General features: G+C 49.6%; 11 protein-coding genes across 11 annotated transcripts; 4 read left to right on the top strand and 7 right to left on the bottom strand.

The window, feature by feature from the left end:
• Positions 1–1,147, bottom strand: BT62DRAFT_953414 (Sm-like ribonucleoprotein). The gene is made up of 5 exons (XM_043188265.1): positions 1,107–1,147; positions 742–1,050; positions 626–686; positions 432–570; positions 1–380 (listed from the first exon to the last, which is right to left on the bottom strand). The coding sequence occupies exons 1-5, from the start codon at positions 1,107–1,109 to the stop codon at positions 362–364; spliced, it is 531 nt and encodes a 176-aa protein (XP_043037176.1). The 5' UTR covers positions 1,110–1,147; the 3' UTR covers positions 1–361.
• A 1,260-nt stretch (positions 1,148–2,407) lies between these two features.
• On the bottom strand, positions 2,408–3,347 carry BT62DRAFT_995928 (uncharacterized protein; the record flags this gene model as incomplete). The annotated part of the gene is made up of 3 exons (XM_043190553.1): positions 3,304–3,347; positions 2,675–3,241; positions 2,408–2,497 (listed from the first exon to the last, which is right to left on the bottom strand). The coding sequence occupies exons 1-3, from the start codon at positions 3,340–3,342 to the stop codon at positions 2,408–2,410; spliced, it is 696 nt and encodes a 231-aa protein (XP_043037177.1). The 5' UTR covers positions 3,343–3,347.
• A 94-nt stretch (positions 3,348–3,441) lies between these two features.
• Positions 3,442–4,295, bottom strand: BT62DRAFT_1078406 (uncharacterized protein; the record flags this gene model as incomplete). The annotated part of the gene is made up of 4 exons (XM_043179386.1): positions 3,442–3,701; positions 3,755–3,927; positions 3,977–4,198; positions 4,247–4,295. The coding sequence occupies 4 exons, from the start codon at positions 4,293–4,295 to the stop codon at positions 3,630–3,632; spliced, it is 516 nt and encodes a 171-aa protein (XP_043037178.1). The 3' UTR covers positions 3,442–3,629.
• Positions 4,296–4,324: 29 nt separating this feature from the next.
• On the bottom strand, positions 4,325–8,851 carry BT62DRAFT_934915 (RhoGAP-domain-containing protein). The gene is made up of 6 exons (XM_043186820.1): positions 8,249–8,851; positions 6,793–8,198; positions 6,522–6,743; positions 5,506–6,469; positions 5,249–5,455; positions 4,325–5,203 (listed from the first exon to the last, which is right to left on the bottom strand). Exons 1-6 carry the CDS (start codon positions 8,781–8,783, stop codon positions 4,467–4,469), a joined length of 4,071 nt encoding a protein of 1,356 aa, XP_043037179.1. The 5' UTR covers positions 8,784–8,851; the 3' UTR covers positions 4,325–4,466.
• An 85-nt stretch (positions 8,852–8,936) lies between these two features.
• Positions 8,937–12,153, top strand: BT62DRAFT_972304 (L-serine ammonia-lyase). The gene is made up of 23 exons (XM_043189069.1): positions 8,937–9,150; positions 9,201–9,289; positions 9,347–9,369; positions 9,419–9,441; positions 9,498–9,504; positions 9,560–9,597; positions 9,647–9,869; positions 9,916–9,953; positions 10,006–10,205; positions 10,260–10,331; positions 10,383–10,721; positions 10,773–10,919; positions 10,968–11,021; positions 11,074–11,146; positions 11,197–11,241; positions 11,296–11,318; positions 11,369–11,387; positions 11,443–11,501; positions 11,555–11,573; positions 11,626–11,762; positions 11,818–11,826; positions 11,885–11,919; positions 11,969–12,153. The coding sequence occupies exons 1-23, from the start codon at positions 9,003–9,005 to the stop codon at positions 11,970–11,972; spliced, it is 1,824 nt and encodes a 607-aa protein (XP_043037180.1). The 5' UTR covers positions 8,937–9,002; the 3' UTR covers positions 11,973–12,153.
• A 229-nt stretch (positions 12,154–12,382) lies between these two features.
• BT62DRAFT_1009036 (uncharacterized protein) lies at positions 12,383–13,633 on the top strand (the record flags this gene model as incomplete). The annotated part of the gene is made up of 1 exon (XM_043177507.1): positions 12,383–13,633. One exon carries the CDS (start codon positions 12,383–12,385, stop codon positions 13,631–13,633), a length of 1,251 nt encoding a protein of 416 aa, XP_043037181.1.
• Positions 13,634–14,031: 398 nt separating this feature from the next.
• BT62DRAFT_921842 (uncharacterized protein) lies at positions 14,032–17,330 on the bottom strand (the record flags this gene model as incomplete). The annotated part of the gene is made up of 10 exons (XM_043184349.1): positions 14,032–14,374; positions 14,429–14,535; positions 14,586–14,922; positions 14,974–15,045; positions 15,099–15,244; positions 15,298–15,530; positions 15,583–15,895; positions 15,951–16,882; positions 16,937–17,083; positions 17,138–17,330. 10 exons carry the CDS (start codon positions 17,328–17,330, stop codon positions 14,032–14,034), a joined length of 2,823 nt encoding a protein of 940 aa, XP_043037182.1.
• A 1,069-nt stretch (positions 17,331–18,399) lies between these two features.
• BT62DRAFT_325260 (uncharacterized protein) lies at positions 18,400–22,068 on the bottom strand. Its single transcript, XM_043180503.1, has 12 exons — positions 22,050–22,068; positions 21,753–21,970; positions 21,360–21,705; positions 20,869–21,306; positions 20,508–20,814; positions 20,383–20,458; positions 19,987–20,333; positions 19,868–19,939; positions 19,746–19,813; positions 19,570–19,695; positions 19,388–19,513; positions 18,400–19,335 (listed from the first exon to the last, which is right to left on the bottom strand). Exons 2-12 carry the CDS (start codon positions 21,866–21,868, stop codon positions 18,493–18,495), a joined length of 2,865 nt encoding a protein of 954 aa, XP_043037183.1. The 5' UTR covers positions 21,869–21,970; positions 22,050–22,068; the 3' UTR covers positions 18,400–18,492.
• A 179-nt stretch (positions 22,069–22,247) lies between these two features.
• BT62DRAFT_902592 (kinase-like protein) lies at positions 22,248–24,042 on the bottom strand (the record flags this gene model as incomplete). The annotated part of the gene is made up of 10 exons (XM_043183499.1): positions 22,248–22,491; positions 22,548–22,678; positions 22,728–22,871; positions 22,921–23,122; positions 23,184–23,315; positions 23,380–23,485; positions 23,543–23,639; positions 23,691–23,813; positions 23,877–23,954; positions 24,016–24,042. The coding sequence occupies 10 exons, from the start codon at positions 24,040–24,042 to the stop codon at positions 22,248–22,250; spliced, it is 1,284 nt and encodes a 427-aa protein (XP_043037184.1).
• Positions 24,043–24,381: 339 nt separating this feature from the next.
• Positions 24,382–25,092, top strand: BT62DRAFT_902712 (guanylate kinase; the record flags this gene model as incomplete). The annotated part of the gene is made up of 3 exons (XM_043183501.1): positions 24,382–24,499; positions 24,553–24,755; positions 24,805–25,092. The coding sequence occupies 3 exons, from the start codon at positions 24,382–24,384 to the stop codon at positions 25,090–25,092; spliced, it is 609 nt and encodes a 202-aa protein (XP_043037185.1).
• A 128-nt stretch (positions 25,093–25,220) lies between these two features.
• BT62DRAFT_902538 (arginyl-tRNA synthetase) lies at positions 25,221–27,196 on the top strand (the record flags this gene model as incomplete). Its single annotated transcript, XM_043183496.1, has 5 exons — positions 25,221–25,451; positions 25,498–25,824; positions 25,875–26,286; positions 26,336–26,711; positions 26,764–27,196. The coding sequence occupies 5 exons, from the start codon at positions 25,221–25,223 to the stop codon at positions 27,194–27,196; spliced, it is 1,779 nt and encodes a 592-aa protein (XP_043037186.1).
• Positions 27,197–27,833: the final 637 nt, after the last annotated feature.

The following is a 27,833-nucleotide window of genomic DNA, read 5'->3' on the forward strand; positions in this document are numbered from 1 at the left end:
GAAACAGTCTATTCTATTCATTTATGGAGAGTAACATCGGTACCGCTACCGCTGAGCATCGACAGAAGCAGCTTAGGTTCAGATTGTAGCCAAGTAGAGCAAGTGTTCGAGGTCGATGGCGGTACCTTTCGCCATTAAAGGGGACGTTCCTGGCGATAGACTCTGAGGGCCAGTCACGATCTGGACGTCCACAATTTTGGGAAGGGGCGCAGAGGCCGGAGTCGAGGGAAAAGGAAATAGAAAACGACCACGTGAAGCAAAAACATGAACAACGGGTTCTTTTGCATTGCGGAAAACAAGCACCGAGTACTGAGATTACATTGAAGACAAAAACAGATCCAAGCAAAACTATACCACCATGCTACTGAGGCGGTTGGAAGCTGAGCATAATAGGGTCAGCCAAAGACGATTCGGAAAGACAGAAAACACACCCAGGAGGAGGAGCACCGGTGAACCCAGGAGGAGGGAAAGGCATACCAGGAGGGAAGCCTGGGGGTCGAAAACCAGGCGGAGGACCTGGCATGCCGCCAGGGGGGAAGCCCATTGGTGGACGCATCGGCGGCTGGCCAACTACAAATGGTCATGATCGAGTTGCAAGTAAAACCAAAAAAAATGGGATACGCACTCGGGGGCATCATGCCCATACCACGACCCGCAGGCATACCGCGACCTGGACCAACGGGTAGCTAAAGGCGGCTGAATAGGTAAGAAAGTCCAGGCGCAGGGACGAGTAAACCATACAGCATTCTTCTTATCCTCATCAACGACGGGCGGTGGTCCCTCCACGCTGATGCTGACGACAGTCTCGCCGCGAAGAATGACAAGTCCAAGGGTGCGCTTGATCTCCTGCTCCTGACCAGAGCCCACCTCACCTGCGTCTTTCTTCTTTGTTCGTACCCTACGGAACTCTTCACAATCTGCAAGAACAAGGTTCATGTGCCGGTCGAATGCGAGCATCTGACCGGTGAGCGCGCGTCCGTCATTGATGGTGACCTTGAGACGCCAGTTGATCAGGGAGAGCATTTTGCCCCCTTTTGATTTTGGTGGAGGCTGCAGGTAACAGTGAGCATGCTGGCCAGGGAATAATAACGAGGGTAGAAGGGCACCATGGTGAACAGCGAGCGGGGACCGTGTTTTTTTTTTTTTGTTCTTTACAACGATGAGAGCAAAGTCGAAAGGCTTGTGAAAAAGACAGGTACAAACAAAGGCGGAGGTATAATAATGCCTATTTGGGTTGTTCAACGCAGAAAACTGAATTATCAGGTCAAGTGACAGTAAGTTGGTTGTTGCCAAGTTGGAATTCTCTAGCTACTTGGAGAAAATACCGTTTCGTAAAAGCATAGTTTGCGACATTTGTGGGTGGGTGCACCGACTATTGAGTCAGCTCGGTCCGTGAGCCGACGTTACAGAAAGACGTCGGACGTCGGGCCTCCCCTTCGAGCGCCGTTCCGACCATCCGAACGTCTTTCGTACCGACTTCCGTAGTCTGGTGACCGGACAATTATTCCTCTGCAGTAAAATTAATATGATCCGCGAGGGAGGGGGGGGGGGGGGGAGCCAGGCCACCCGTTACCTTGAAGGCGGTACTGAACCATTTATGTAAGGCCGTCTCAGTGGATCACGCCTCGACCCGCCCTGGGTATGACACAGAGTATTTACTTACAAAGTTCGAAGGTGTGCGCTCTTGAGCTAGAAAAGGCCAGTGGAAACCAAATCATTGGAATCGGGTCGGGTTGTTCCTTGCAAATATTATGCTTCCCTGAGTTGGATTGCATTTGGATTGCACTGTTCGCGGGACCGAATTTGTGTAGTACGTTTTCCAGGGCGTTCCAGGTTGGTAGCTAGGAATTGTTCTGTTGGACTTTGATGGGGCGGTGCCGATTGTGCGCGGCGACAACCGTGGATTTGAATTATGGTGATGAATTTCAGAATTTATCGCATTCTTCCCTGGGTTTCGAAAGTGGTGCGGCACCGAAGTCCAAAGAGGGACAATCGTCCTAGGCGCTAGCGCCTAGGAACGTTCAGGTGGGTGGGTTTTTTTTTTTTTTTTTAAAAATTGTGGCACTGTTTGGGGTGGTGTAATATTGCGGCACCGAGACAGCGTCAAGTGGCATGTATGTATCCTGGTTGAGGTATCTGCGTCGGGTGTCTGATTGTTTTTCCCCTTGGGATTGCCCTGGCAGATGCGGTAGTGTTTAGTTACCGGAGGGGGGGAGGGGGGTTAGCTGAACCGGTAATTTCTATTTGAGATAAGTTGTCCGGTGATTTAGGACAAGGGCTAGCTATAAACAGTTAGGGAGGCGGGGTGACGAGGCGGGTGGCGTTTGGGTTGGGATAAAATTTGAAGATGGTATGTAACGGAGTTAATTAATAATACAGGTGGTGGTGGTAGTGAAGGATTGGCCGTCTAGACCGTCGAAGATGCACAGAACGACGGAAGCAATGCTGATAGGTGTCTGATGGAAGTGAGCTGTATTGTCAATGCTGGTGTACAAGGCTACATATCATACATATCCGTGCTGTCTATTGTGTAGTATATACTGGGGATACCCGGTAGAATCAAGAAAGAGCTAGTCCATTCCAAAACAGAGATGCAATGCAGAGGTGTGTGTTATGAACGGGGTTTGCGACCCCGCATACGAAAGGCAGCATGGTGGTCGTCACGTAGACGAACCTGGGGATGGCGAGAAGGGGGCTGGTGGAGGAAGCGGGTCTGGGGCGGCGGACGCTCGTCTTGGGGGCGGTATTTGATGGGCAGTGAGGCGGTTTCCTCATATTGGGACGAGGAAGGGGATGAGGGCATAGAAGAAAGGGTGATGAACGAGTCCGTCGGTGACGGCGGGGGCGGGAAGCAAGGGCGGGACACAGCCCATGTCCGTAAGTGGTCGGCGAGCGTAGCTAGAACGGTGGCCGGCCTTTTTGGAAGGGATATCGGAAGGGAGCGGTCTGAACGACTCTGCTCTGGGATGGTCATCGCGACGGTGGGCGGCGTCCGACGCTGGCTAAGCAGTTTTGGGGTCCGGTATGGGCGTTGTGGTCGGGGCACCGGCACCACCTCAGGGATCACGGTTGCCCATGCATGTATCTTCTCCCATGTCCAGGACGAGGGCGACACGTCGTGAATGGTGTGGTAGATGGGCTCCTCGTCGCTCTCTGCACTCGAGGACGAGGAGGGCAGGACCCGTACATTAGCGGGACCTCTGTTCTGGCATTCTGGGGAGCAATACGTCCATGAGCCGCTCTGCAAGACGGTTAGCAACGGTCTCGGACGATGAGGAGGACAAGAAGAAGGAAAGGACGCACCAAATGGCGTTCACAAGTCAAACACCAGTCGACGTCCATCGTTGTGCCTCCAAGCCATCATGAGGCCAGCCCTTTTATTTCTCTCCAATCTTTCTTCAGAGAATCTAGATCCATTATTTATTTATTATCCAATTCCGAGTTAATCCATATCCCCATTTAGCATCACAGATCTACAATCTCACCCCTTCCCACGCTTGTGAGAAACTCGCACTGATGCACTGATGCGGTCCATGGACGGCCCAATTACCACCAGAAACAAACACACCACAATAACACCCACCCTCTCCGTTCTAGCCTCTCTCCACTCCACTCCACTCCACTCCACTCTACTCTTTCTTCCCCGCTTTCTCTTTCTTCTCCTTCAAATCTCTTCCACGCCGTTCCCACTCTTGCCCAGCCTGCGGCACCATCAGTTCAGCACCATGCCCCCAGCCCCAGAAAAGCTACTAACCTGCAGCGCCAGGATCCCACCAAGGCACACCACAATGATCACATTCGCAGCACTCAGCACCCGCATGGCCTCAATACGGTCCTCCCTAGTCTCGTCTTCCAGCGGTGTCGCTATCGTACGCAGCGTAGGGATGATCACAGTCAAATATACAGCGATCGCAAACACGTAGGCACCTGTGGAAAGATAAGTTTCTCAAGACTGAAGAAAAAGACGTTCGGAGACCCAGTGACGACCCATCAAAAAACATCGCACTGTCGTCCCACTTGTGCAACTTGCTCACAAGCCCGACCAGTCCAATTCCCATCATGGCATGTAGCAACGCTTTAATCGCTGTAGGCGCATTGAAGAAAGTCGTGTAGAATTGAAACCCGTCCGAGATAATTTCTGCCGTGAGAGGCCGCCAGAGAAGCGCATGGTCCAGCGTAAAGCAAATAGACAGAATTCCTGCTCAAATTAGATTAGCACCGCACAAATATACAACTTTCTGCTCACCTAGGAAGAATGATACAGGTCCTAGGACAGCTGCGTGGCGAAAGCCCATCGTTGTCGAGATGCAAAAAAAAAAAGGCGCTGGCCAGCGCTTAAAAAATTCATTTATGCTTGGTCATGTGACACAAAATACACGTTCCACATCGCACAGGGTATAGAATAAACACAACAATCGAAAATGCTATAGATGACAATGTTCAAGATGAGCCAAAAAGAATGCAAATCACAACGGTATAGGCGAGCCAGATGGCGCAGGACTTGGAGGCGCCCGGGCACTCCCGACAATTCGAGAGTACCGATTTCCCCTCTCACTCACTGCAACATTCAGCCCACGCGTCGCAGCTACTCCCGCAGCCTTGCTCAGTCGAGGTGTATCAGGCGGCGTCCCAGCGTCAGGTCCCGAAACCGCACTCTCCCCGTCCGTATCGTCTGCCACCGACGACGAATATTCCCCATCGCTCTCCGCTGGTGCCGACAGCGTCCGCCCAGCCAATCCCAGCAACTCGTCGGCAGCTCCATCAGTGTATTGCCGACTGTTCCGTCGCGTATCTACCTCTAGCTCCCCCAGCTCCTCCTCAACATCACCCACATTGAACACCTGATTAAATTCGCCGAGCATCAAGCTAAACACCCCAGCAGGGATGCCTAATGTCGGGCTAAACACGATCCCTACATTCCGCATCGACATCTTGTTCACTGCAGAGTTCTGCACAATCAAGATGAGGTGCGCAGTTAGGGCTCGCAAGAGGCTATAGTTGGCTATTGGCAGCGATGCGATTAGGTGCGACAGCGTCCGAACCCGTTCCTGCGGGTCATCGCGTTCCATAACCGCAAGGAAGTCCAAATGTAGCTCCCGTGTAAGTATACTCGCAGGAAGCTCTCGGAGGAAGCTTTTCAAAAGCCCTGCAATTGCGTGCGGATCCCAGTACTCGTCCGAAGCCAACAAATCGATGTCACCCTCTGCAAGCCGTCAGTGCCTTTCGTATAGCCTGGAAAGGCACCCACCTGCATTAAACATGTCCTTAAGATTCTTGATCACAGCAGAGCTTCCACTAAGGCGATAGATGCCCTCCTCCTGTTCTGCGTTTTTCGCTTCCAAGTACTGTATCGCGCGGAAGACAATCGAAGGAAGATGCGCTACTGACGAAACTTCCAGTGACTCTTCCAAAGTCACTCCAAAGACCGGTCGCGGTAAAGGCGGCTTCTCCGCACCTAGGAACAAGCATTTCATCAACCCAGTCAATTATCGATGACACACTTACCATTCGGCCTCCCAAAACCCCAGAAGCCCCTCGACTTGGCCTTCTCTCGTCGATCACTCCCCGACTCGCCCTGCGGATCCCTCCCGGATCCAAACTTGTACCCAGCTGGAATCGGCGCTCCATTCAACGGCCCAGATATCTTCACTTTCCCATCAGGCGAAGGAGCCCTGTCGCGGTCAGGCGTAGGCGACGGATGCAACGACTTGTGGTCTCGCTCGCGATGGCGTTCGGGAGAGCGCGTCGCTCGAGGCACGTCTGAATAGTGTCCCAACTCAGACTGCGAGCGATCCGTCCCACTAGCCCCATTGGCACTTGTCAGAGGGGACGAATCAGGTAAACTTGATGCGAGGGCCTGTCCTCGTTCCAGAATGCGACGCGCATTCTGCGCATCCGACATAGCTGGCCCGGGATACCGCTCAGTAGGAGATGCTTCCTGAACAGATTTCGACGGACTCGAGGATCGCGTGATAGTGCTGTATTCGTCCGGCAACACCGGACCTGAAAAGAGCTTCGCGTTAGTGGCGTCCGGCGCAAGTCGAGAGATCGGCACTGCAGCCTGTTTGGAAACAGATATGTCGTCCTTCGACACGCCTCGCACAGGCCGCCGCACAGTCACCGGCGTAGATATCGATGCAGATGTCCCTTCACTCAGGGTCGCTGACGTGGTGCCGTTTGTGTACGGTCCCGAACTCGAGGAACTCGAGGAATATGGTATTGCTTCTTCGCTGTATGTCCCAGAAAAGTAGCGCACCAGCATCTCAACCCAACTGTCACGATCGGCATCACTTTCTGCGCACAGGACGTGCCGTGGATGATTTCCCCCCTGGCCCTTTTTGGCTTCGACAATGAGAAACGCGTGCCGGTACTCTTTTTCTTCATCCGTAGTTGTAGGCCGTTCCGTCCGCTGTTGTCGACCAATTTGGGCTCCTGTGACGGTTATTGAGCCCAGATGTGCTCCACCGCGCTGAGAAACTTATTTAAAACCGGAGACAGCATGAATATATGGAACCACATACACAATCATAATATTCCAGTACAGGACCCTGCAGGACAAAGTACCGGGTTTTCCATCCGCCAAAGTTCTTGCCGCGTTTAGTCAGATATCCTTCTTTGTGTCCGGCTTGCATAACAGGCTGATTCATCTCGCGCATGATGTCAGACGTGAAGAACGCGATCACTTCGTCGTTATTCTTCACCGGTAGTTTGATCAGGGTTTGAAGATAGTTTTGAAGGACGGCCTGCATTCCATTGAACGGTCAAAGCAAATACATCTAGCGGGGTACTTACCTTTCGCTGGTCGACTTTAGCCGGGGCATGGTCTTTCCAGAGCTTACCCTCCGGTAAGCTCGCAATCTTCTTACCAACGCCTTTCCCGACGCTGCTTCGCACCCTCTGATCTAGGTTCAGAACGTCCGCGTACATCTTCTCCACCTTCCATCCGTCCTTGCCGTTGCCAGGGTTAACTTCCACCACGAATGAAAGAACTTCCTTGCCACGGTCATTTGGTCTAACAAAGGAATGCGACACATTGATTGTTGTGCGAGGAAGATCGGAGGAGAGTAAGGGAAGGGCACGGAACGCAGGTACATTGGGCGTCTCACGCATATCTTGTTGTAGTGGCTCTATTTGGTCAGGATCAGGATAATAGCCACCGGGACGCTGTGGAGGCGAAAGTGCTGCTGCGGCACGCGCCTGGGCAACAGCATGCGCCTGATTCTGCGAGTTGGTATCCGATGGTGGTAGTGGAAAGTCTTCAGCAACTGCTCGAGGCTTGTTTTTCCGGCCATGTGGTGACGTCGGAGATGTCGCTTGGACCGGAGTAAAGCCCGGGTTTTCCGGCTCAACTGCGCCGTGCACTTCCCTTTCGTCTGTATCCTCCTCTTCTTCGTCTTCATCCGGAGGATCCTCCTCATCCATGTCAAGAAACTCGTTTTTCTTTTGGGTATCTGGCGTTGCACCGCCACTGGCACTTGCAGCCAGAGAAGACCTTGCAGCAGTGAAAGTATCATTCATTCTTGGACTCGGAACGGGAGAGTCCACCATATTTGCGATGTAATTTCTCGCTTCATCCGGAAGAGTGATACGAGATTCTCGTGAAAGTTGCCGTGCATCGACAGAAAGCACAGAGGAACAACCCGGCTGAGGCTGAGGAGGTAGTGGCACGGGGGTAGTCGGGGAATTATATATGGTTATACTCGGCTGTTGGGCTGGGTGCGTGTGTATTGGTGTAGATATGAAACCGGAGGAGGCCGTTTGTGGTGTAAACCCAGCGTGATACGAAGGTGAATGAGAGCTCTGCTGAGGTGGGGGTATCAGCGAAAGTGGTGCGCCATTACCAGCCGTACTGACACTTGATATACTCTCAGTGATACTAGATTTGCGGGTATAGACCTGAGGCCGGCTCGGTGTACTCGTAGTCGAATTGAGAGAATGGGCATTGCTGCTAACAACTGAATCCGAGTATACATGGTGAGGCTGCTGCTGCAAAAGTGCTGTCTCCTGGGTAGCTGATATGGTGGGCACAGGAAGAGATTCTGATCGTGGAGGGACGACCAGTGGGGGAAGAGATGATGGTCCTGTATGCACAGAGAACTGCGACACAGACTGAGAATCGGCAAAGGGCGACCGATTGAGAGATATGGGCTCTTGGGAGCTCATGGGGTGAAGGAGATGGGTTGGCAGTCGTGGTGTCGCTTCAACAATCGTTAAAACGGAGACGAAGAGAAAATACAGTGATAGATACCTTGCTCGTCGGAACGATGTCTGGGTGTACCATGTCTTGTAGTGGGGGCGCGTTCTTCATTCAGCGACCCACTTTCGCTGGAAGGAACAGGGCTTTCCGACGGGGCTGGGACAGGCTGCTGGGTTCTGTCATGGTTTCGATGTCGCCGGTCGCTGTGAGAGGAACTGTGAGCAGCGGCTAACCTGCTTTTGTACCCATCCCGCTCGCTCCGAACGCGCTCCAGCTCCTTCAGGATTTGATTGTACCCCGAGCGTTGTTTCTCAATGAGCTTCCAGAGCTGGGCGTTTTGCAGTGACAGAGTATTGCGTTCACTTAACGACTGTTCAAGCGCAGCGAGCTTCGGATCGAAAGCCGCAGAATGCTGTGCCAGGAAGGCTTCGACAGTAACAACACCAGGGGCAGATGGGAGCGTATTGGTTGAGGATGAGGCCTGGAGACTGGTCGTGGAAGATGAAGCGGAAGGGATACCAGGCCGTACGGGAGATGGGTGTACTGACGACGAGTACATAGACGACGGTGGCGTCCTGGAAGACATGGTTCGTCGTGGAGATGATGAAGAACGATGGGAGAGAAGGTCCAAGGACAATGGCGTCGGCAACACTGAGCGAGGAATTCCTTGTCCACGTGACGTTCCTATGAAGGCGTCTGTGGCAGCCAATCAGGTTTGAGACTATATTATTTGCAATTACTCTCTCCGACCAATCAGAGGTTGCGACCCTTCCTTGACACTGACCGTCGTCGGTGTGCCGTCGTTATGTTCCGCCTGGTCCTGCCTCTCTTCGCTCGTCGTCGTCCATTCTGTCCATCGCGATCCCAGTTCAGTACCAGGGTGGCCGTTCCAGAGACGCTCCAGCAACCAGAGCATGCAGTCATATCTGCATTTGACCTGTTTAGCATCGGTGGTATGTACTCGTCAGTCTTTCACGCGTTTCGCAGCCCAGCGTCTCTCTAGTTGGTCCGTCTTCGTCTCATACAGTCGGCCCAATGCGCGCCGGAAAGATTTTTATTAATGATCTAAAGGAGCTGCAGTTGCTAGAAAAGGTGCCTTGCTTTGGCCCACTCACGCGTTTCTCTTACATTTGGCATTATTATTTGTAGGTGAAGACGGTCAAAATCACTCTGTCAGCGCTTCTTATCTTTTTGTGGTACCTACATACTCACTGGGTCCAGATACGGTTCGCTCGCTGCCACGGGTGAGTCGTTGACATGTTTCGATACATTCCTTATTTTCTCACTTTCCCTCTATTAGGAAAAGGGTATTTATCCTATTGCCTACGTGGCGTTTCGTGTTTGACTCAAATTTTGATACAGCCATCATACACCTCAAGCCATCCTTCTCGGGCTAGAAGGTGACACCCGCGTTGTTAACTTACCTTCGGACGCTAATCGTCCGTTCAGGCTCCGATCCTGAAACAATTGATACTGGTACCATTCCGTCTCGGTATGACTCCATCTTGACAACCAAGTACCTCTACTTGGGTGGCCACCATCGAATCCATTATGACATGGATCGCGATATGTTGTGGCGCTGGGACCAAGTTCTTAAGACACACCCAAACGGAATGCGATTCAGCTGCTTCGGAGAAGATGGGGACCTGCTAGCTACCAATGAGTATTTCAGGTGTGTGGAATACTTCTTGGTCCGAAAACTCTTCATCTTCATTTAGCGTCGGAGGCGGCTTTGTTGTTAACGAAAAAACCAAAGGTGGGCTTAAGAAGTCGTTTGATGCAAAAGTCTCACTTTAGTTGCTGTACAGTGGATGAGAATTTATTTTACAAGGGTGTCGATAAACGGGTCGTTCAAGCTGCAAGGCTACATCAAACGTACTCCTTGTCAGAACCCCATATCGAAGCAGAGCCATCAAATTCACCCGGAGATACTCCTAGCACCAGCGATCACCCGCCTTATCCCTTTGAATCGGGGAACAGTCTTTTAGCTTTGACGAAGAAGCATAATGTAAGCGGTCATTGTCATCAAGCAAGTTGCGTCAAACTTTGGTTGTCCTGTTAGATGACCATTGCACAAATTGTTTATGATAACGAAAAATCATTTGGGTATACCGAGAGTGACATACATGATAAAGTAAATGCGTATCTAATGTATGCTAAAGAAGCTGACAGGCGTCTCAAAAAGATTTTTCGAATATGGAAAGTCATGGACGATTGTATTCGGACAGGTGTTTCTGCTGTCGATCCGACGCTGCCTGGAAGACTTGGACTTCGTCGGCGGGCACCCATGTTGTACAGACGATTGATGCGAGGATTCTATAGTGGTATCGCCTCGCCAACTTTACCGGCCATTGGGTCAGGTTGGTCATCCAATGACGTACGAACGATCGGTTCTCCTGAAACTGAAGAGACGAAGGACAACACACTGAACAGACCACTGTCTGGAGCTCCGAAGATCGTTAGAAGAACAAACATGACTAGAGTGGTGGGCAGTTTCGATCATCCGCTGTTACCCGTGCCTCCGGTAAGTCTCTTATTATGATTATTATAGACAGATTTCTTAGCTGTGTTTCAGAGGAAAACTACGATACCGGCTATGGATTTCCTGTCATGTTATGCAATTGCTGTCAACGAAGTCAACGCTAGTGGTGGAAGAATTGTCACGTCGCCAACAAATGGTGCAGCAGGTGTGATTCCTGCGGTCTTGAAATACATTCTTGAGGTGGGTAGATTGGCTCTGTCATTATATTGTCAACTAATCTCGTTTCAGTTTGTTAGCGATGATCCTGAGAAGAGCGTCATGACCTTTCTGCTTACGGCTGCTGTATGTTGTTTCCAACACTGCTTGCGGTGTTAGTTATCAGGTTCTTCTATAGGCAATCGGAATGCTATTCAAGCGTGGAAGCACAATATCTGCAGCAGAGGGCGGATGCCAGGCAGAAGTTGGTGGTGAGTCTTGTTCGGTAGACGGTTTTATTTCATTAATGACGACTATATAGTTGCGTGTTCCATGGCAAGTGCTGGCTTCGCTGCCTGCATGGGTGGTAAGCTTCTTACCGAATCTTTTGCTCTTTCGGTTCATTTACTTTTGACCCTAGCCACTCCCGAGACCGTATTGCAGGTGAGTCTTCTATGAAAGCCGAACAATCTCGTATTGAAGTCTTCTTCTAGGCGGCCGAGATAGGCATAGGTGAATTCATTTACTTGCCTGGGAGATCTTGCAGATTGATTATCTCCTGTGAAAGAGCACAATCTGGGTCTTACGTGTGACCCGATAGATGGCTTGGTTCAGGTTCCATGTATCGTGAGCACAATGTTAAACTCTAGGTGTCCAACGGGCTGCTCATAACACTGTAGGAACGTAACAGTCTCGGTGGTCAGTTGTCGGATTCTCGGTCAAAATTATGTTGTTAATCATTTTGTCATAGCTGTCAAAGCAATCACGGCTGCTCAGCTATCTATGGCGAGCCAAGGCGTGTATAGCGTGACTCTTGATGAGGCCATAGAGGCTATGCGACTTACGGCGGCGGATATGAGCGTGAAATACAAGGAAACAAGTCTTTCGGTAAGAGGCCTTGCTTCCAATTGAATTGATTCCGTTGCTCATATATTTGAAACAGGGACTTGCGGTAAGTGATGTACTTTCAAGCTTGTTGAGAGATGTGAATCTGACTGTGTCGCATGTAGACTACCGTCAAGATCCCTTTAACGGTCCCAGCATGGTATGCTCCATTCTCGGCTAGTATGGTCCCGATTGACATTTTGTAACAGTTGAGAACAAATCGACCTTGTCGACGTTATCACGCTCTCTCTTCACCGGACTCATTTCTAGAACGTATGGTATACTTAATTGCGGACTCCTGATTATAGATGATAGATATGTTGATGTTTCGCTTGTTCGAATGCTTTCGATAGTAATGATTAGATGATCTCAATGTACTGGCAACAGTTGCCCTTATATGCAGGTACGAGTTCCGCGAGCAGGCTACCAAGTTCCGCAACCATGACTTCGGCTCAAGTCGAGTGACCGTACAACACTGCTGCGGCCGTCTTTATCGCAGCCCATCGATTCGCTTAAACAGCGAGGACTTGTTACGGATCTGCAGTATATCTGGGGTAATCCAAGGTAAAAGATGAAGACGTGGCATCTGCTGGTCTTTGCCTCGCTCTTTCGAACGCTCTTTCATGGCTCTAGCACCACCACCTCAGGAGCTTCTTGACGCTATTGTCGATGAGCTCAGGTGTGATCTGCCATCTCTAGCTACATGTTGCGCCGCCAGTCGTCTCTTACGCTCTCGTGCTTGCAAACACCTCTTCAGAGATGTTACATTTCACCCAAAATCCTATCAGTCGTTATATCGACTGGTGCAGTCATCGAGGGATATCCCAGAGTTTATCCTCGTCCTTCGTATCCATGGGGGGGAATTCACTGGCGATCAGTGGGCTAGGGACCTGGCTATCCTTCTGAAGATGCTCATTAATGTGAAGGAGCTGAGGGTCCAATCCATGCTATGGGGATATTTCCTCGCCGAGCAATACCCCACCCTACACCACACCCTAATCTCAATGCCCATAACTTCGCTGTATCTCGACCGAGTCTGTTTTGCCAGCAGCGTTGAGCTATTTTCAGTCATATCTCAGTTCCGCTCCTTGAAGCAATTGTCGCTCGGAACATTCATCCAATCGTATTCCGTATCCCAGCTTCCGTTTCCGTCGCCTGTGATTCCACCGAAGCTATGCGAATTGAGCATGGATATGGAGAACAGCACCGGCATAGTCCAAAGCCTTCTGAACCAGCCCCATCCTTTGATATACTTGCAGGGCATCAAAGTGCTTAAGATTCATGGATGTAGCAACTATGATGTTGGCACTGTCCGATCCATCATGACGGGTTGTCCTTCCCTCGAACATCTGATATTTGGACAATCTTATCTTTGCACGTCTTTCAAGCGAACGTTTTTATTCCAGTTTGACCAATCCGCGGCCATGACACTGGCAGGGAGGATTCAGACACTTGATGTATCCTACCTCAAATATTTGACGGTGACCATCCTGGATTGCTCTACGCAATTGCAGTGGTGGGTAGACATGTTCTTGATCCTGCAGTGCGAATGTCGAATTCAAGTGGTGACAATTGTGGTAGAAATGAAGGTTTGGGGTTATTCACCAGGTTGTGCGGCTTTTTTCCAAGCCGCTAGATGGCGAGCTTTTGATCGGGCTTTGACACTACCGGCAATGGGATTTCTGCGGAAAGTGGTGGTTAAACTCTGTGCACTGGACTACTCTGTATCAGGGGATCTCTTAAAGCCTTTCGAAGCAACCATACACAATTCCTGTTCTGTCCTGAAAGAAAGAGGTCTTCTTCAAGTGGTAGAGTCTTTCTTCGCTTCTAACCCATCTTTTCGCATTAATATCGGTCCCAAGGAAATCTGTTGATGAAAGATGGAAATGCGTCGCACACGTATTAGTAACCTTGTCCAAGGACATCTCCAACGCCGTATACACCGAAAGGTGCGGCGTCGCTGATGGTCTTACAGACTCCACTTAACACAATATTTTGATCAATAAACGTGAATAAATTATTGACTATTCACATAGGCGCCGGCGTGATAGTGCCACTAGAAAGAATTCACCAATAAAGACTTGGCCAAGGACCGGATGGCCTAATCCTTAGAACAAGACAAACATCCTTCCCCAAGACAAGAGCGCAATGCAATGGCCACCAGGGAGATTCGTTGTTCAGATCATCTCCAGTCGTACGAGACGATTGAGATATCTTGCCCTTCACTTGAGCACTGGACCATTTAACGCACGATAAATAATTACAACAAACACTACAAATCAATCTGCGAACTACTCAAACCAAGGGCGGACAAAAAGAGATCAACATTATGTAGTTTTGCCCGCCTTTCTTGCTCGTCTGATACCCAGCCCTTCTTCGCACCGACGACGTTTTCGAGAACCTTCTCACGCAGTGAATGTACCAAGATCGGCTGCTGTTCCGGAAGCGCATGAAGGGCCAAAGCGGCGAGGAATTGCCAGACTGGCCTATCAATGATGTCTACGGCGATAGTCGCCTGATTAAGATGAAACCCACGAGCGACGATTCTTGAAGAAGGGAAAAGCAGGGGAAAATCTGGAGTGAGTTGCTCAAACATGTGGTCGAACATGAGCTGCCTGCAATTGAGATGAGGAGGATGGTCCATATTGGAAACGATGCAGATACAATACCATTGATTTGCGTCTTCTACGGTTGGTAACTCGGTCTCTAGGACAGCCGCACCTTCTTTAATGACTTCGACTCGTGTGAGAAACAGTGTCAGGAGCGAAAGGCCAGGCTATAGACACCTTTAGTGAGGCCCTCATGAAGACAAGGCAAAAGACATACTTGTGTCTGTGCAACTTCCGAAACATTATTCCGATCCAATAGTAATCCAAGAAGGCCCGTGACAAGCCGCAAGCTACCATTGCTAATAACAGAAACGATGCTATGCAGCACGTTGCTCAGGAAGGCGTTCGTCTGTCGCTCTACTTCTACGCGTTCTGGTGTATCCTCAAGGGTGTCCAACAGTGGTGCTTGTTTGAAGACATCTAGTTGATTGAAGCATGCAATGAGAAGAGTCAACATCGTAAGCATCTGCTGATTGTCGAAGTGACGCGCCAAGCGGGAGAGGACCCGCTTGCCTTTGGCCACACTCAAGAGGGACATGAACGGGTGTGGGTCACTAAGAAGTGAACATGAATACAGGGTGAAAATATACAGCGGTGAAGTTGACCTTGTGGCGATAGGTGCCATCACTTTCAGCTGGTTCCACATTTGGTCTACTACCCCCGAATACTCGTATTCCCTGGTGTGAAGCGTCAGGAGAGAACAGCAGCACATGATCACCGGTATAACTACCACTCAGAATAGAATTGCGTTTCTTCAGGTAAGGGCTCTTCCTGCTTGAGTTGCTCCGCCTTCAGTACCAAATCATGCAGATCTTCCAGACACGTCAGAATCTCTCTTCTACTCAACGGGTCCTTCCGGATGAGGTCTGATGAGGTCTACCATCCAATGTCAGCAACACCGATATATGGATGGAACAGATTGCACCAACATCAGCGGCGTTTCCCAGTGCTTCTCGCCCCAATTTCGCAGCTTCGGCGGCAGCCTCTTCCTTACCTTTGTTTTTGGCATCGATTGAATCTTGCTTGGAGATATGCGCATGGGCATGAGACAACGTAGGTGACGAAGACGCGCTGCCAGAATCTACTTGGAGAAGTTGGCGAGGAGCAGCTTTGTAACTTCGTCCAGAAGTCTTTCCTAAAGCGCCCTGCAGGCTATGGAGTGCTTGAAGGATATTTCAAGAAGAGCTTTGGCATGCCGTGACTAAGGTACTCACAGTGTAAACCCTTCTCTTCCTCGCGGCGTCGAGCATTGCTAACAATTCGTTCCACCTGTTGCTCCATCTTCTGCATGGCGCTCTGCCTTCGATGACCTCCCTTGGGGGCGATACCCAAGCCTATACCTCCGCTGGACCCGAATTTCAACACTCGTTCGTCCTGAGAGTGAATACCCATCCGTGAACGAATGATGGCACCATAAGCTTGGGCGTAAAAGTCATCAGCATAAGGATCCTGAGTGACTAGTTGAGAAACTTGGATCCGAGTGATGAAGTCTTTATCCGATTGGGTCATAAGGTCGTTGTATCTAGACTGGTAATTCGGCATTAGCAGTCGAAAGGGACGAGCAGCAGGGAAATGAATGAACCATATGAGCAATCTTGGCAGCACGTCTTCGCCGCTTCTCTTCCAACTTCTCTGCCTCGACTATCTTGCGCATAGCCTCCATACGCAAAGCTTCTTGCTCCACAGAGTTTGATCCTTGCATATCACGCAAAAATTCGACCTGGGCCATCTCAGACAGAAGCCGTTGCTGAAGTTGGATATTTTGGGGATGATAAGAAAGATTATCTTGCAATGGGATAGTCCCGGGAGGGGAACGCGATCGTTGACGACGCTGGTGCTGGAGTTGAGGGGATATACTCCGACCTGACAATTGACGGTGGTGAGTCCCGAGATTATTCAATTGTTGTGCGCGCAATTGTCGCTCCAAGCTTTCCATGCGTAATTGCTCTTGCAGTTCCTGGAGTCGAAGGATCTGCTGCTGTTCTTGTTGCTGCTGCAGCAAGAGAATCTGTCTCTGGTGTTCGAGGAATCGGGGAGATTGTGACACAGGAAGCATGCGTGGAGGAGGTGTGCTCTGTGCCTGCTGCAGGAGCTCCCTCTGCTGTTGCAGACGTTGTATTTGCAGTTGCTCCTGTTGGTACAGATAGCGTTGCCGTTGCTGTTCCTGCTCTTGGCGCAGGTATTCGTCCTCCTCTTGTTGTTGCCGAAGAAGCTCTTGTTCTCGTAAGTATTCTTCTTCCTGTTGTCTGCGAAGCAGTTTCTCCCGATGCACGGTGACCTCTCTGGATTGCTGAGTGGCAGCACGCATCTCAGCCTCTATTTCGGCCAAGGTGCGTACGCCAGGCTGTGAAACTCCGTGAGATAAGGTCTGGAGGCCTCTTGCTGTTGGCTGCGAAGCAAATGGAGAGGAAGATGAAGTTGACCGAGCAGTACCATTATTACGAGGAAGAACAGAGAACGGAGACTTGTCATCCCACAGAGACTCCAATGAGCGTGAAGGAATTGATTTCAAGGCTGAATTCAACAGGGGTAAGATTGAAGCCGAGGATTCAGCAGGTGCAAGCGTACATGATTGAACCTGAACAGCAGGAACAGTTTGTTTGGTTTGAAATACAGGATTCTCTTGATTCAATGGGTCCTTTGAACTTTCTGGATACCCAGGCAACGCAACAGAATCATGCAAGCCGCCTGTGTTCGAAAAATCGAAGTCCTTGCCTTCGACGTAGCCATGATTACACACGATACTGCGATAACGACAACAGCACTCACCAACGGCACCAGTACTGCCAAAGGTCTCATCATTTAGGTCATCGCCACCTTCTTGTAGGGCATCACCTAGCCCATCGTAGCTCTCTTCTCCCCAAGTGAAGACAGCTAAATTTTCCGTGTCCTGGATGCCTCCTTCAAGGAAGCGCTGTTTTTCTTTTTCTAGGTCACTTTGTTCGAATCCAAAAAAAGACATGGCCGCATTTGGTACCGGAAAAAGGAGCGGGAGGATGCTGGTAAGAACAAGAGGGGTGTCGCGCTCAAGCACTGTCGACGGTGCACGTATGTGTCTGTTTGGCTAACTGCCCCTCGGAAATTCGGACCGATTTCCGTCCCAGTTCCGCGCTCGGACATCCATAAGATCGATGTATATGATATATGTATGTCCACTGGCGGAAAGGAAAATACTTGCCAGTGCAAACCTCAAGCTGCAAGGAAATGTTCATTATGTGCTTGTAGCTATTTGACAAATTAACCGAGTTGGAACTTGGAAGGCCTTTTAGACTATATGTATTTCTTCCTTTTATATTCTGTATCTCTAATACCTCAGGCCTCGAAATCAGTGCGAGAGGAACGAGGTTTAAGCTAGAGATTTAGCTGGGTGTCATCCGAAGAACAGGGTAGTCTTTGAGATTCCAACAATGGATCCACCGGTAAAATTAACATTTCCCTCTGAACCACCCCTGCTGCAATAGGGATCCTCAAACCCACACGAGGAATTATCAATCTTCATCCGCGCTTGAGGATGGCAGATTTCTCACAGCATGAAGTTGAAAACGTCACTGAGCTAGGGACCATCCAACCCACTGCAACCGCGTTGTCACACCTCCTTCAACTGCCACCAAACGCACTGAGCGAATCTGCAGCGCGTAGGATTCTTGGCTCGTTAGGCTTGTCTGGGCCAACAGTGTCTGATGTGCCATTGTCTAAGCTTTCCGGTGGGCAGAAAGTCCGCGTAGCTTTGGCTGCTTGTCTTCGGTTGGGATCTGGAGAAGAAGATTTTGCGGCACCACACCACGCATCTAAACAGCGACACAATCACCGCAATGGTAGATTCCCTGACGCACTTCGGGGGCGCGCTGCTGGTAGTGACGCATGAACGATATTTCATGCAGGCCGTCGTCGAAGGCGAGCTGGATAATGGAGATGAGGATGATAGTGACGGCACTAATCATGCGACAAGGTCGAAGGCACCTATGAAGGGGAAGTGTACAGGCTTGTGAAGGGGCAAATGACATTACTTGAAGGAGGGATGAGACAGCACGAACAGATTGCAAAGAAAGCCACGCGAGAGGTGGCAAATGAGTAAAGGACACAATTAGTCCAAGTCTGGAAAACAATACACAAGAAGCTGAAAGCTAGGAGAAAACATACAAGGCCTGCCCTTTGAGGATCGTCACTGGTAAAGAACCATCAAATACCCATATCGGCTTTCTCGTTGGCAAGGACATTTTGCGCTTGGCCATGCTCTCATTAACGTACGCTTCCCAGTCTCTTGCTGCAGAACGACTCTTGTCAATGATAATTACGCCTCGTTTAGCCCACGGTGAGAAGCGCTGTTCGCTATCTGCTTGCCATCCACATCCATCTAGCAAAGAGCTCAAGGCGTGGACACGGCAATGATATGGAACGAGCTTCTTCCACTGGGGTGCGAAAGGAAGACTGTCCGCACAAGAAGGATGCTTGACAAAGAAGATAAGGGACTCTTGCAAAAACTCAGCCTCGGAATCGCCTTCAAGTTGCAGCAAAGGTGATGGAGAGGCTTTTGTACGTTGCGATTCCAGTGATTGGGGAGTCGGTGGACCAACGATGGGAGATTCAAGATGAACGACGTTTGTTGTCATGCGCAAAGGGACCCGCGGTGAGGAGGCAGCAACGGTAGCGATTGTATCGGATTTTCTTGACCTTTTTGTCGGAAGTGAGTCGAACCCCGCGTTTCCCTTTCGTTTGCGATCTCGATCGAGGAGCTTCTTCTCATACATAGCAATCCTTGCCTCCCTTCTTTCGGAGCTTCTTGCGCTCGGAGATGTAGGCAAGTTCCAAATGGTCCTAGCTTCGTCCTCAATATCTTTGTATTTTGAGTCCCTACCGACAGCTTTCCTGGCGATCTCGCAAAGCTCTTTGCGATTGACCCCGTCTCTCCAAGATCGTTCGGCAGGCCGATAGACCTTCAAGATTCTAGGAAAACGCAACTCGTATTCCTACAGAGATGGGGTTAGAATACATATGGAGTATCCACAAGAAGATACAGACGTTGCAGCCCTCCGATTTCGTGAAATTGGCTCCCATGACTTCTACTAGCAAAGGGCACCGCAAAAGAAATGATGGTGGATGTAAACCTTGGTATAACTCAAACAAGTACGGCAATTGTTGTCCAGACTGCGTTACATAGACTTCATCTTAATGCACGATGACTGTGTAAGGACCCAACGTACTTTGTGTAATAACGAATACGAAACCGGTTCAGAACTTTTGATACAGAAATTGATGTGCTCTAGGGAGTCTCGGTCCAGACCATACTCGGCTATAAAGTGGACGAGAAAGGTTGGTTGGACATTAAGCTACTGATAACTTCAGAAATTCTGATCGAAGTATTTGGAGAGGTGCGTACGTTATGCTTTAGCTCTTCAGAATTTTTGAGAGTACCGATATAGAATGTTGTGAAGGTGTCCGTTGGCACTGTTGGAAAAGAGTTACAGAAAAGGTCCGGAAGCCAGGGATAGTGGATGGTACCATCGAGTTCTCGACTGCGATCTTTGGCCCATCCGGCACCAAGAAAAACCAAGTCGACTGTGTCTCCAAGGCCTGACAAAGTTGGGTAGATGGTATATATGCGGAATGATGCGAATAACCTTGAATATAGTCTCGTTTCAGTTTGACCCAAGGGCATCCTGCTCTGTTATAACCACCATCATCCGCTTTTAGAACGACTCCTTCTTGATAGTCAGCAATTGATTCTGCGTATATCTGGCGAAATCTAGCCTCGGCTTCTTCTGGGTTATGCATCAAAATCGGAATGCGGTCAGAAAGCATGGCATAGGCGGGTATGGGTTTGATGATCGATTCCAAAATCCTTCGCCGATCTCTATAAGACGAAGAAAGCAGGGACACTGAGTTGAGATAGAGTACGTCGAAAAAAACAAGGGCAAGGTGTCGTTCTTCATTGCCAACATCAGATAAGAGTGAAGACTGACTTTCCCTGATGAGTGATGAGAAGAGTCAAACGGATACTGATGCGGAAAACTAACAAGATAACAGATGCCCTTCTTCTAGAACGAGGGCCGACAGCGGTATTTTCGATGAGCTTACGAATTCTCCAGAATTCTATGCAAAGAAGTCAGCATGGTCAGTTGTATTGCATTCAAATGAGTACCATCAATGCGCACTCCATTGTGTGCAACCATTTCCGCATCTAGTATGATATTCTTGATCTGAATATGGGGCTTGACGTCAGAGAGCCTAAGAGTGTCAAGGATTATGGAATGGATCGCGGCTCTGTCTTGAGTGGAATCGCGCCTGCTCTTGCTGAATATCGTGATATTGGGGATACCGCTCGGCAATACCTCGACGTGTATCTGCGCGCGTTCGCCATCATACTTGGTTTCCACCCAGACCACTTTGGCTGATCGGAGAAGAGAGAGAGCGTGTGAGCATCCTTGACCTTTCCAAGACTTCGGGATCTATAAAGGAATGGAATTAGACATGGGAGAAGGAGCTCTTAGTCAGAAACGTGCCTCTATCGGCGTACCCAATCTCGGTGCGGATATCGTTACTCCGTTCTCAAAAGCGGCAGCTGCGTCCTCCAGGGTTGCAGCATGACTGTAGGACTGTAGCATAGACTTGGTTGGATCCCATATTTTCATGGCATCCTCCTTAGTAAGAGCTCGGATTGACGTTGAATTGTAATTCTTTAGGGCGTCGGCGTAGTGACGTGAATTGGAACTATACAATAACGGACGGAGATCTTTCAAGATGATCTGTGTAAGAAAAGAAGCATCAACGGCGGACAGCGTCGAGTATATTTCGCGAATTATATGGTTCCTCTTCCGCCGTATTGCAGACGGATACTTGGAGCGGACAGAATCATGAGAATAGACAGAAATCGCGGCTAGTTCATCGAGAAACATATCAGCTTCATCTATTGTGAGACGACTAGGCTCTTCTGGGTCAATCTGTAAGGTCAGTGAGGATTTCCCTCTCTGTGGAAACGTTCATAGAGTCTCACTGTGGAAGTTTGATCCATGACCTGCCGCACTTCTGCCCCAAGACAGCCAGAAGCTCCGTCCTGGTCCCATTTGAGTAAACGGGGGTTAGAAGTGGCAAGGGCGTCGCGGAGGGCTTGAGCCAGCTGTTTCTCTTGCATGTCATACTTGCGACGGACATCTTCATCGGGGAACAGGAGTCGGAAAACAATTGCTGTGGTACCCTTGGCGGGATTGGGGTAGCGCTTGCGAAACGCGTTGACCCAAAGACGGAATTTATTCAAGGCTGGATGATCTGCTTTTGAACGGGATGCAATTGTGTTCTTGCTGTGTGAAACTTGGGAGATGGCGGTGAGCAGCGATGTGAAACTGACATCGTCGGTATCAGCTGCCGCATCATGCCAAAGTTCACTCACAAGGAGAAATCAATTCTGTCATGCTCATCGTCGACATCGTCCGTGTCTTCTTCCGAGTCGTAGGAATCCATGACGGCGGTTGCTGTCAGAGCGTGGCCGGACCGAAGTAACGACATCGCGTTCAGTCTCGTGACACGAGTCTACTAAATCAGGGTATAAAATACTTTGTTCGATAATCTCCGAATCCACAACCGTACAGCGGTGCTAAAGCCGTATTACTAAGACCATAAAAATAACAGACAGGGACCCAAGCGTGAGCGACAGTTATAGACAGGTAATTGTAAGCAAGTCACTGACGTAACAAGCAGGAAAATGTCAACCCACGACAAGACAAGAGAACGTGAATATGAGTGAGATGCGCAGAGATGATGAGGGCCCGATAGATGAAAATGATAGAAAATGCATGTACACGATGAAAAAAAGATGCATAATTGCTGTTGAAACGTTGTTGTGTGAGCCAAAGGGGACGAACGACAGGACAAAGTACGTACAGGGTTACCGGTAATCCTTCTCTGACAGCAGTTCTTTGTCCTGGGGTATTCCGTCAGTATCGGGTGTGGGGATATCCATGGAATTGTTGTTAATCGTGATCCCACTGTCCACACGAAGTTCATTCGCAGGTGTGGTAGGTCGTGATGATGCCATTCCAGACGACGTTGCGGTAGCCATGGATATTAGGTGTTGATTATGTGGGTAATACGAACGTCGCTGCATTTTCTTGAAGTCATATGATGTGAACCTAGTCCGACAATCGTCAAAATGGGTAAAAGGAGGGAGCAGTCAAAAGGAGCGCACTTGTCTTCCATCTGTCTCATTTCAATGCTAAGGTTATCTTGATTGGCTTTACGGGCTTTTGCCTTGAGCGGATTGTCTTCCAACAAAAGCTCTTCTAATTCGTGAGATGCATCAAAATTGGCTTTCTTCGCCTGTACAATGTCGTTAGGATAAGAGAGGCATGCCGTGTGTTGTACTCACATCAGGGACAAATGGAGGTATCTGCTCTTTTGTTTCCAATGTATCCCAGTCAATAGATTTGAACCAAGAATGTCGGCGAAGTTCCTGATAGCCCTCTCCGTCTGGCTTACATCCGAATCGTCTAGAGGTATCTCGATCCAGAAGCTGTGGCACTGGTAAGGTCAAGGGCAAGATGGGCATATAGGAGACTGACCCCTTTGAGGACAAGCATGCCGGGTCTACTGCACTTCTTCTCTGCATCCTCAGGCCACTTTAGAGGATCCTTCGTTATACTGTATGTGAAGTCGCTGTTTGTCCGTCCTCGGAAAGGTCGGCGTCCGAAGAGAAGCTCGTATGCACAGACACCCAAGGACCACCAGTCGACATGGCAGGTATAGCCCCTCTTAGCGAGAATTCTAAAAAAGAGGAGAAAAATGGAAAAAAAAAATGAATACGAGTCGGAGATGGGGAACTCACTCTGGAGCCATGTACGCCATGGAGCCTGCAATGCCGTTCAGCCGCCGCTCGCTGAAGTGAACAGCAATGTTAAAATCTGTCAGATGAGCATTCCCTTTTTCGTCCAATAGAATATTATCAGGTTTTATGTCCCTAGTCGGCCAGTGCCAGTTAGCACACACAAGTCCAACGTACAGCGCATAAGCGGAATACAGACCGATGCATTATGCCAATGTCGTGGAGAAACGCGATAGCGGACGAGAGCTGGGCAACATAAAATCTCACAACATCTTCCTCCAGTGATCCAAGCCGCTCTAGGTGAACTGAGAATACATCAGTCGTTGAATTGTGTACTCCAGATCTGAAGGTTCCAAACCCACATCGCAAATCACCACCGAGCATGAGATCGAGCACGAAGAAGCAGTTCTCATCGTCTTGAAAAGCGTAGCGGAGGTTGACGATGAATGGGTGATCGACCTGGACGGCGAGTCAGTCGGTTAATAGCGAGTCAGTAAGAAACATGCACACCTCCTCGAGGAGCCGCCTCTCCTGGATGACATTAGGAACTGCCTTCATCTTCACGCATTTCGACTTGTTTATGTACTTGAGGGCGTAAAGATCCCTTGTCTGTTTGTGCTGGACGACTCGAACCTGCAAACGGTGGTAGATATGACAATTTTAAGAATAAAGATATTTGAAAATGAAAAGGAGTACCTTGCCAAAGGCGCCCTTTCCTACGCATCGTAAGAGAACAAAGTGGAAGAGGTTGACCTCGCCATCAAAATCAATCGGCTAGTAGAGCAAAGATAGACTAGGATGAGCTGTCGTCGCTGGCATCTCAAACGAATCACACCTGCGGCCGGCAACAGACTCCGCCCATGATAGCTCGTCGCTACCGCGTTTCAAGATACAGCACCTGCTGATGAGACGTAAAGGTAGCAGAGGCAAGGATTTTGCGGAGGCCAGCCCTTAGTACCGGATAAAGACAGTTCCTCGACAAACGAAGGCGTGCCCCGGGGTGGCTCGAATACAGCGGGATGGAGAAAGGGTAAGAGGACGGTAGGGCGTTTTAGGCGGGGAAGGGAGGCGACAGGAGAGAAGAGAAAGCGTGACACACATATGATCCACAAGTGTGACAGCAAAGGAAGGTAGCATGTGACATCTACATTCTATCTTTGATTGTAACTTACACTCCCTCCATCATCTAACCAGCACCTCGATGCTCCCGGATTTCCTCCGTCCTCTCATTCTCTCCGGCCCTTCTGGCGTCGGCAAAAGCACTCTTTTACAACGGCTGTTTGCAGAATATCCTGATAAATTCGGTTTCAGCGTTTCTCGTGGGTCCCTCCTATTGTCATAATTGTTGAAAAGAAGCCTTGAAAGGGCCCAGACACGACTCGCAACCCTCGACCAGGCGAGGTTGATGGAAAACAGTACCACTTTGTGACGGTGGACAAGTTCCAGGAGCTCATCAGACAAGGAGCCTTTATCGAACACGCGCAGTTCTCTGGAAACTTTTACGGAACGAGCTTTCAGACTGTCAGAGAGGTAGAGAAGGAAGGACGGCGGTGTATTCTTGACATCGAGGCCCAGGTATGTGCTGATTATGCTAGGATCATAGCGTTCTTCGAACCTCTGCTAGGGTGTACAACAAATCAAGGCGACATCACTCAATCCGGTGTACTGTTTCATCTCTCCCCCGACCATGGCATCGCTGCGCGAGCGATTGAAAGGACGGGGTACAGAAACGGAAGCGTCGGTGGCGAAGCGGCTGGCGACGGCAGTGAGGGAGATTGAGTACGCCAAGGAACCAAATATGCACGACTATGTTATCGTGAACGACGATCTAGAGAGGGCATACATGCTCTTCAAGCAGTTGGCACTGGGAGAAAAGATTCTGACCGATACTCTGCCAAGATTAGATGACTAAGAGTACCTAGTGGCTGTGCTAATCAATGACTCCTCCAATCGATATCATTTTTATTTTTTCTTGAATAACTACCAGTTGTGGCTCCTTTCAACACCATTCGACTGCGACGCCTTCGTCTCTTTTACAGGATGGCTTCGTCTCTTCCCTCCCTTCTTGGCACCGATCCGTCTCGATGCGCCCTCGATACCTTCAGGATAGCAATTGCAAGGCGGGTGGCCGATGCTCTGCCCCCGTTGACCATAGAGCAGGCATACTCGGGCATTGACTACGGCAAAAAAGGTGTCGATTTCACCGTTGCTCTTCCTCGATTCCGTCTGCCAGGCAAGGTCGATGAGCTCGCTGCAAAAGTCATCGCGCAGGTGTGTGGTCGTTTTGTCTTTTCTATTCAAATCTGATCTTTTCCAGTTTCAACCAGATGAATACGTCGCCTCTGTTACACACGACAAAGCCTTTCTTCACTTCCAGCTGACCACCTCGACCGTTATCCGACAAGTCCTTACCCAAATCCATACCCTCACTCACAATACTCCCTCTGGAGAGCCCGAGTACGGCACAAATATCTCCGGCAAGGGAAAAACGCTGGTCATCGAATACTCCTCACCCAACATCGCAAAGTCCTTTCATGTCGGCCATCTGCGAAGTACAATCATTGGTGCATTTCTCGCCAACCTGTACAAAAGTTGTGGGTGGGACGTCGTTTCTATGAATTACCTCGGAGACTGGGGTACCCAAGTCAGTGCAAATCTTATTCCACGCCTCACATCATTTGATGGGACTCTCAGTTTGGTCTTATCGCCGTAGGGTTCGAGAAATATGGATCCCAGGAGGAACTCGAAAAGGACGCGATCAAGCACCTTTTCGACATATATGTCAAGATTAACGCGGATATAGAATCCAACCCAGAGGTCAAAACTGAGGCAGGTAAATGGTTCAAAAGGATGGAGGATGGCGACGAGACTGCGCTCACAAACTGGCGGGTTTGGCGAGAATTAAGCGTCAAAAAATATGCAGAGGAATATGAGCGATTGAATGTCAAGTTCGACGTATACACGGGCGAGAGTATGGTTGGAAGGGAATGGCAGGACAAGGCACAGGCTCGCCTTGAGGACATGGGCCTTATCACTGGTGTTGATGGTGCCAAACTCGTAGACTTGGAGAAGTGGAAGCTCGGAAAAGCTGTTCTCCGAAAATCAGGTACGTCGTGTCTCCACATTATTTGTCTGATGCTTACAATTCTTCGCAGATGGGACCTCGATATATCTCACTCGGGATATCGGAGGTGCCATTGAACGATATGAAAAGTACAAGTTCGACAAGATGATTTATGTCATATCATCACAGCAAGATCATCATGTTCAACAGTTTTTCAAGATTCTTCAGCTTCTAGAATTCCCCTGGGCCAAATCTCTTGAGCATGTCAATTACGGTCTTGTTGAAGGCATGAGTACACGAAAAGGGACTGTCGTATTCTTGGATCAAATTATCAAGGAGGCTGCCCAAGTGATGCATGAGCAGATGCAAAAGAATGAAGACAAGTATTCCGCTATAGAGGACCCAGAAACGACGAGTCGAGAAGTTGGTATCACCGGTGTGAAAATACAGGACATGGCTGCGAAACGGTGAGTCGATGGACCTTATTACATTCTGTGTGTCTTCTTATGGCATGTGCAGAATCAACAACTACACATTCACGTGGGACCGAATGAAATCTTTCGAGGGTGATACGGGTCCTTACCTTCAATATGCGCATGTCCGGCTTGCATCTATTGGCCGGAAAAATCCACATCTTCTTCCGCTTCCTCCCCCATCGCAGATCAACATTGAAACATTGACCCAATCTAAACACGCTCGTGACATTGCTTTACTCTTGGGATCGTATCCGGATGTAGTGAAAGTCGCGCTGAAAACACACGAGCCTAGTGGGGTGGTCACGTTTGCGTTCAGGCTCAGTCACGCCATCTCCAGTGCGTGGGAGACGGTGGTGGTCAAAGGAGAAGAGGATATAGAGAAAGCGAGGGCGAGGATGTGGCTGTACGATTCTGCACGAGATGTCCTGGCTACTGCGATGAGGCTATTGAGCATTCGACCACTTGAGAGGATGTAACATAGAGTAATATAGATTATGTAAGTTGCATCCGCTGATAAGATAAGATCGACCGTTCCGTTCCGGACCAATCCAAACTTCCCACAGTCCCTAATTCTTCCCTCTACTTTGACAAAAAAATGCTACGGGCCCGTATCGTCCAGGCAGCTCGCCATGCTCGGAAGTATTCCACCAAGTCGACACAAGAAAAGGCGCAGGAGGCAGCTGGAAAGGCCATCGAGCAAGGAAAAGCTGGTGCTGAGAAGATCATCAAGGCCTTGGGCCCTTTGGGAGAAAGGGCTGGAAGCTTCTTGGGAGGTACGTCGCTGGTGGTCGTTCCCTGCGCCGTCGAGCTGAAGGTGTAATTAGCTTACCGCCAACCGATAGTGTACAACTTTGCGGTTGTACGGTCATTGGCCAAGCAAGTTTACGTTGCGGAGAGCCTGGCACCACCCAAGTCCATTGCGGAGGTCAAGGCTGCGTACAAGGAAATATGGGCGTCGGCCCTCAAGTGGCGGCAGCTGAAATTTGCCAAGGTCGGGGTGTATGCGTTAGAGGCATACGGTATCTTCAAAGTACGCAATTTTGAGCTATTCATCGTAAAAGAACTGAAATATATTGGACTTTAGATTGGGGAGATACTCGGAAGGAGAAGCTT

The sequence above is a fragment of the Guyanagaster necrorhizus genome, assembly GCF_019112545.1.
Source record: "Guyanagaster necrorhizus MCA 3950 unplaced genomic scaffold BT62scaffold_22, whole genome shotgun sequence".
Classification (NCBI taxonomy): Eukaryota; Fungi; Basidiomycota; class Agaricomycetes; order Agaricales; family Physalacriaceae; genus Guyanagaster; species Guyanagaster necrorhizus.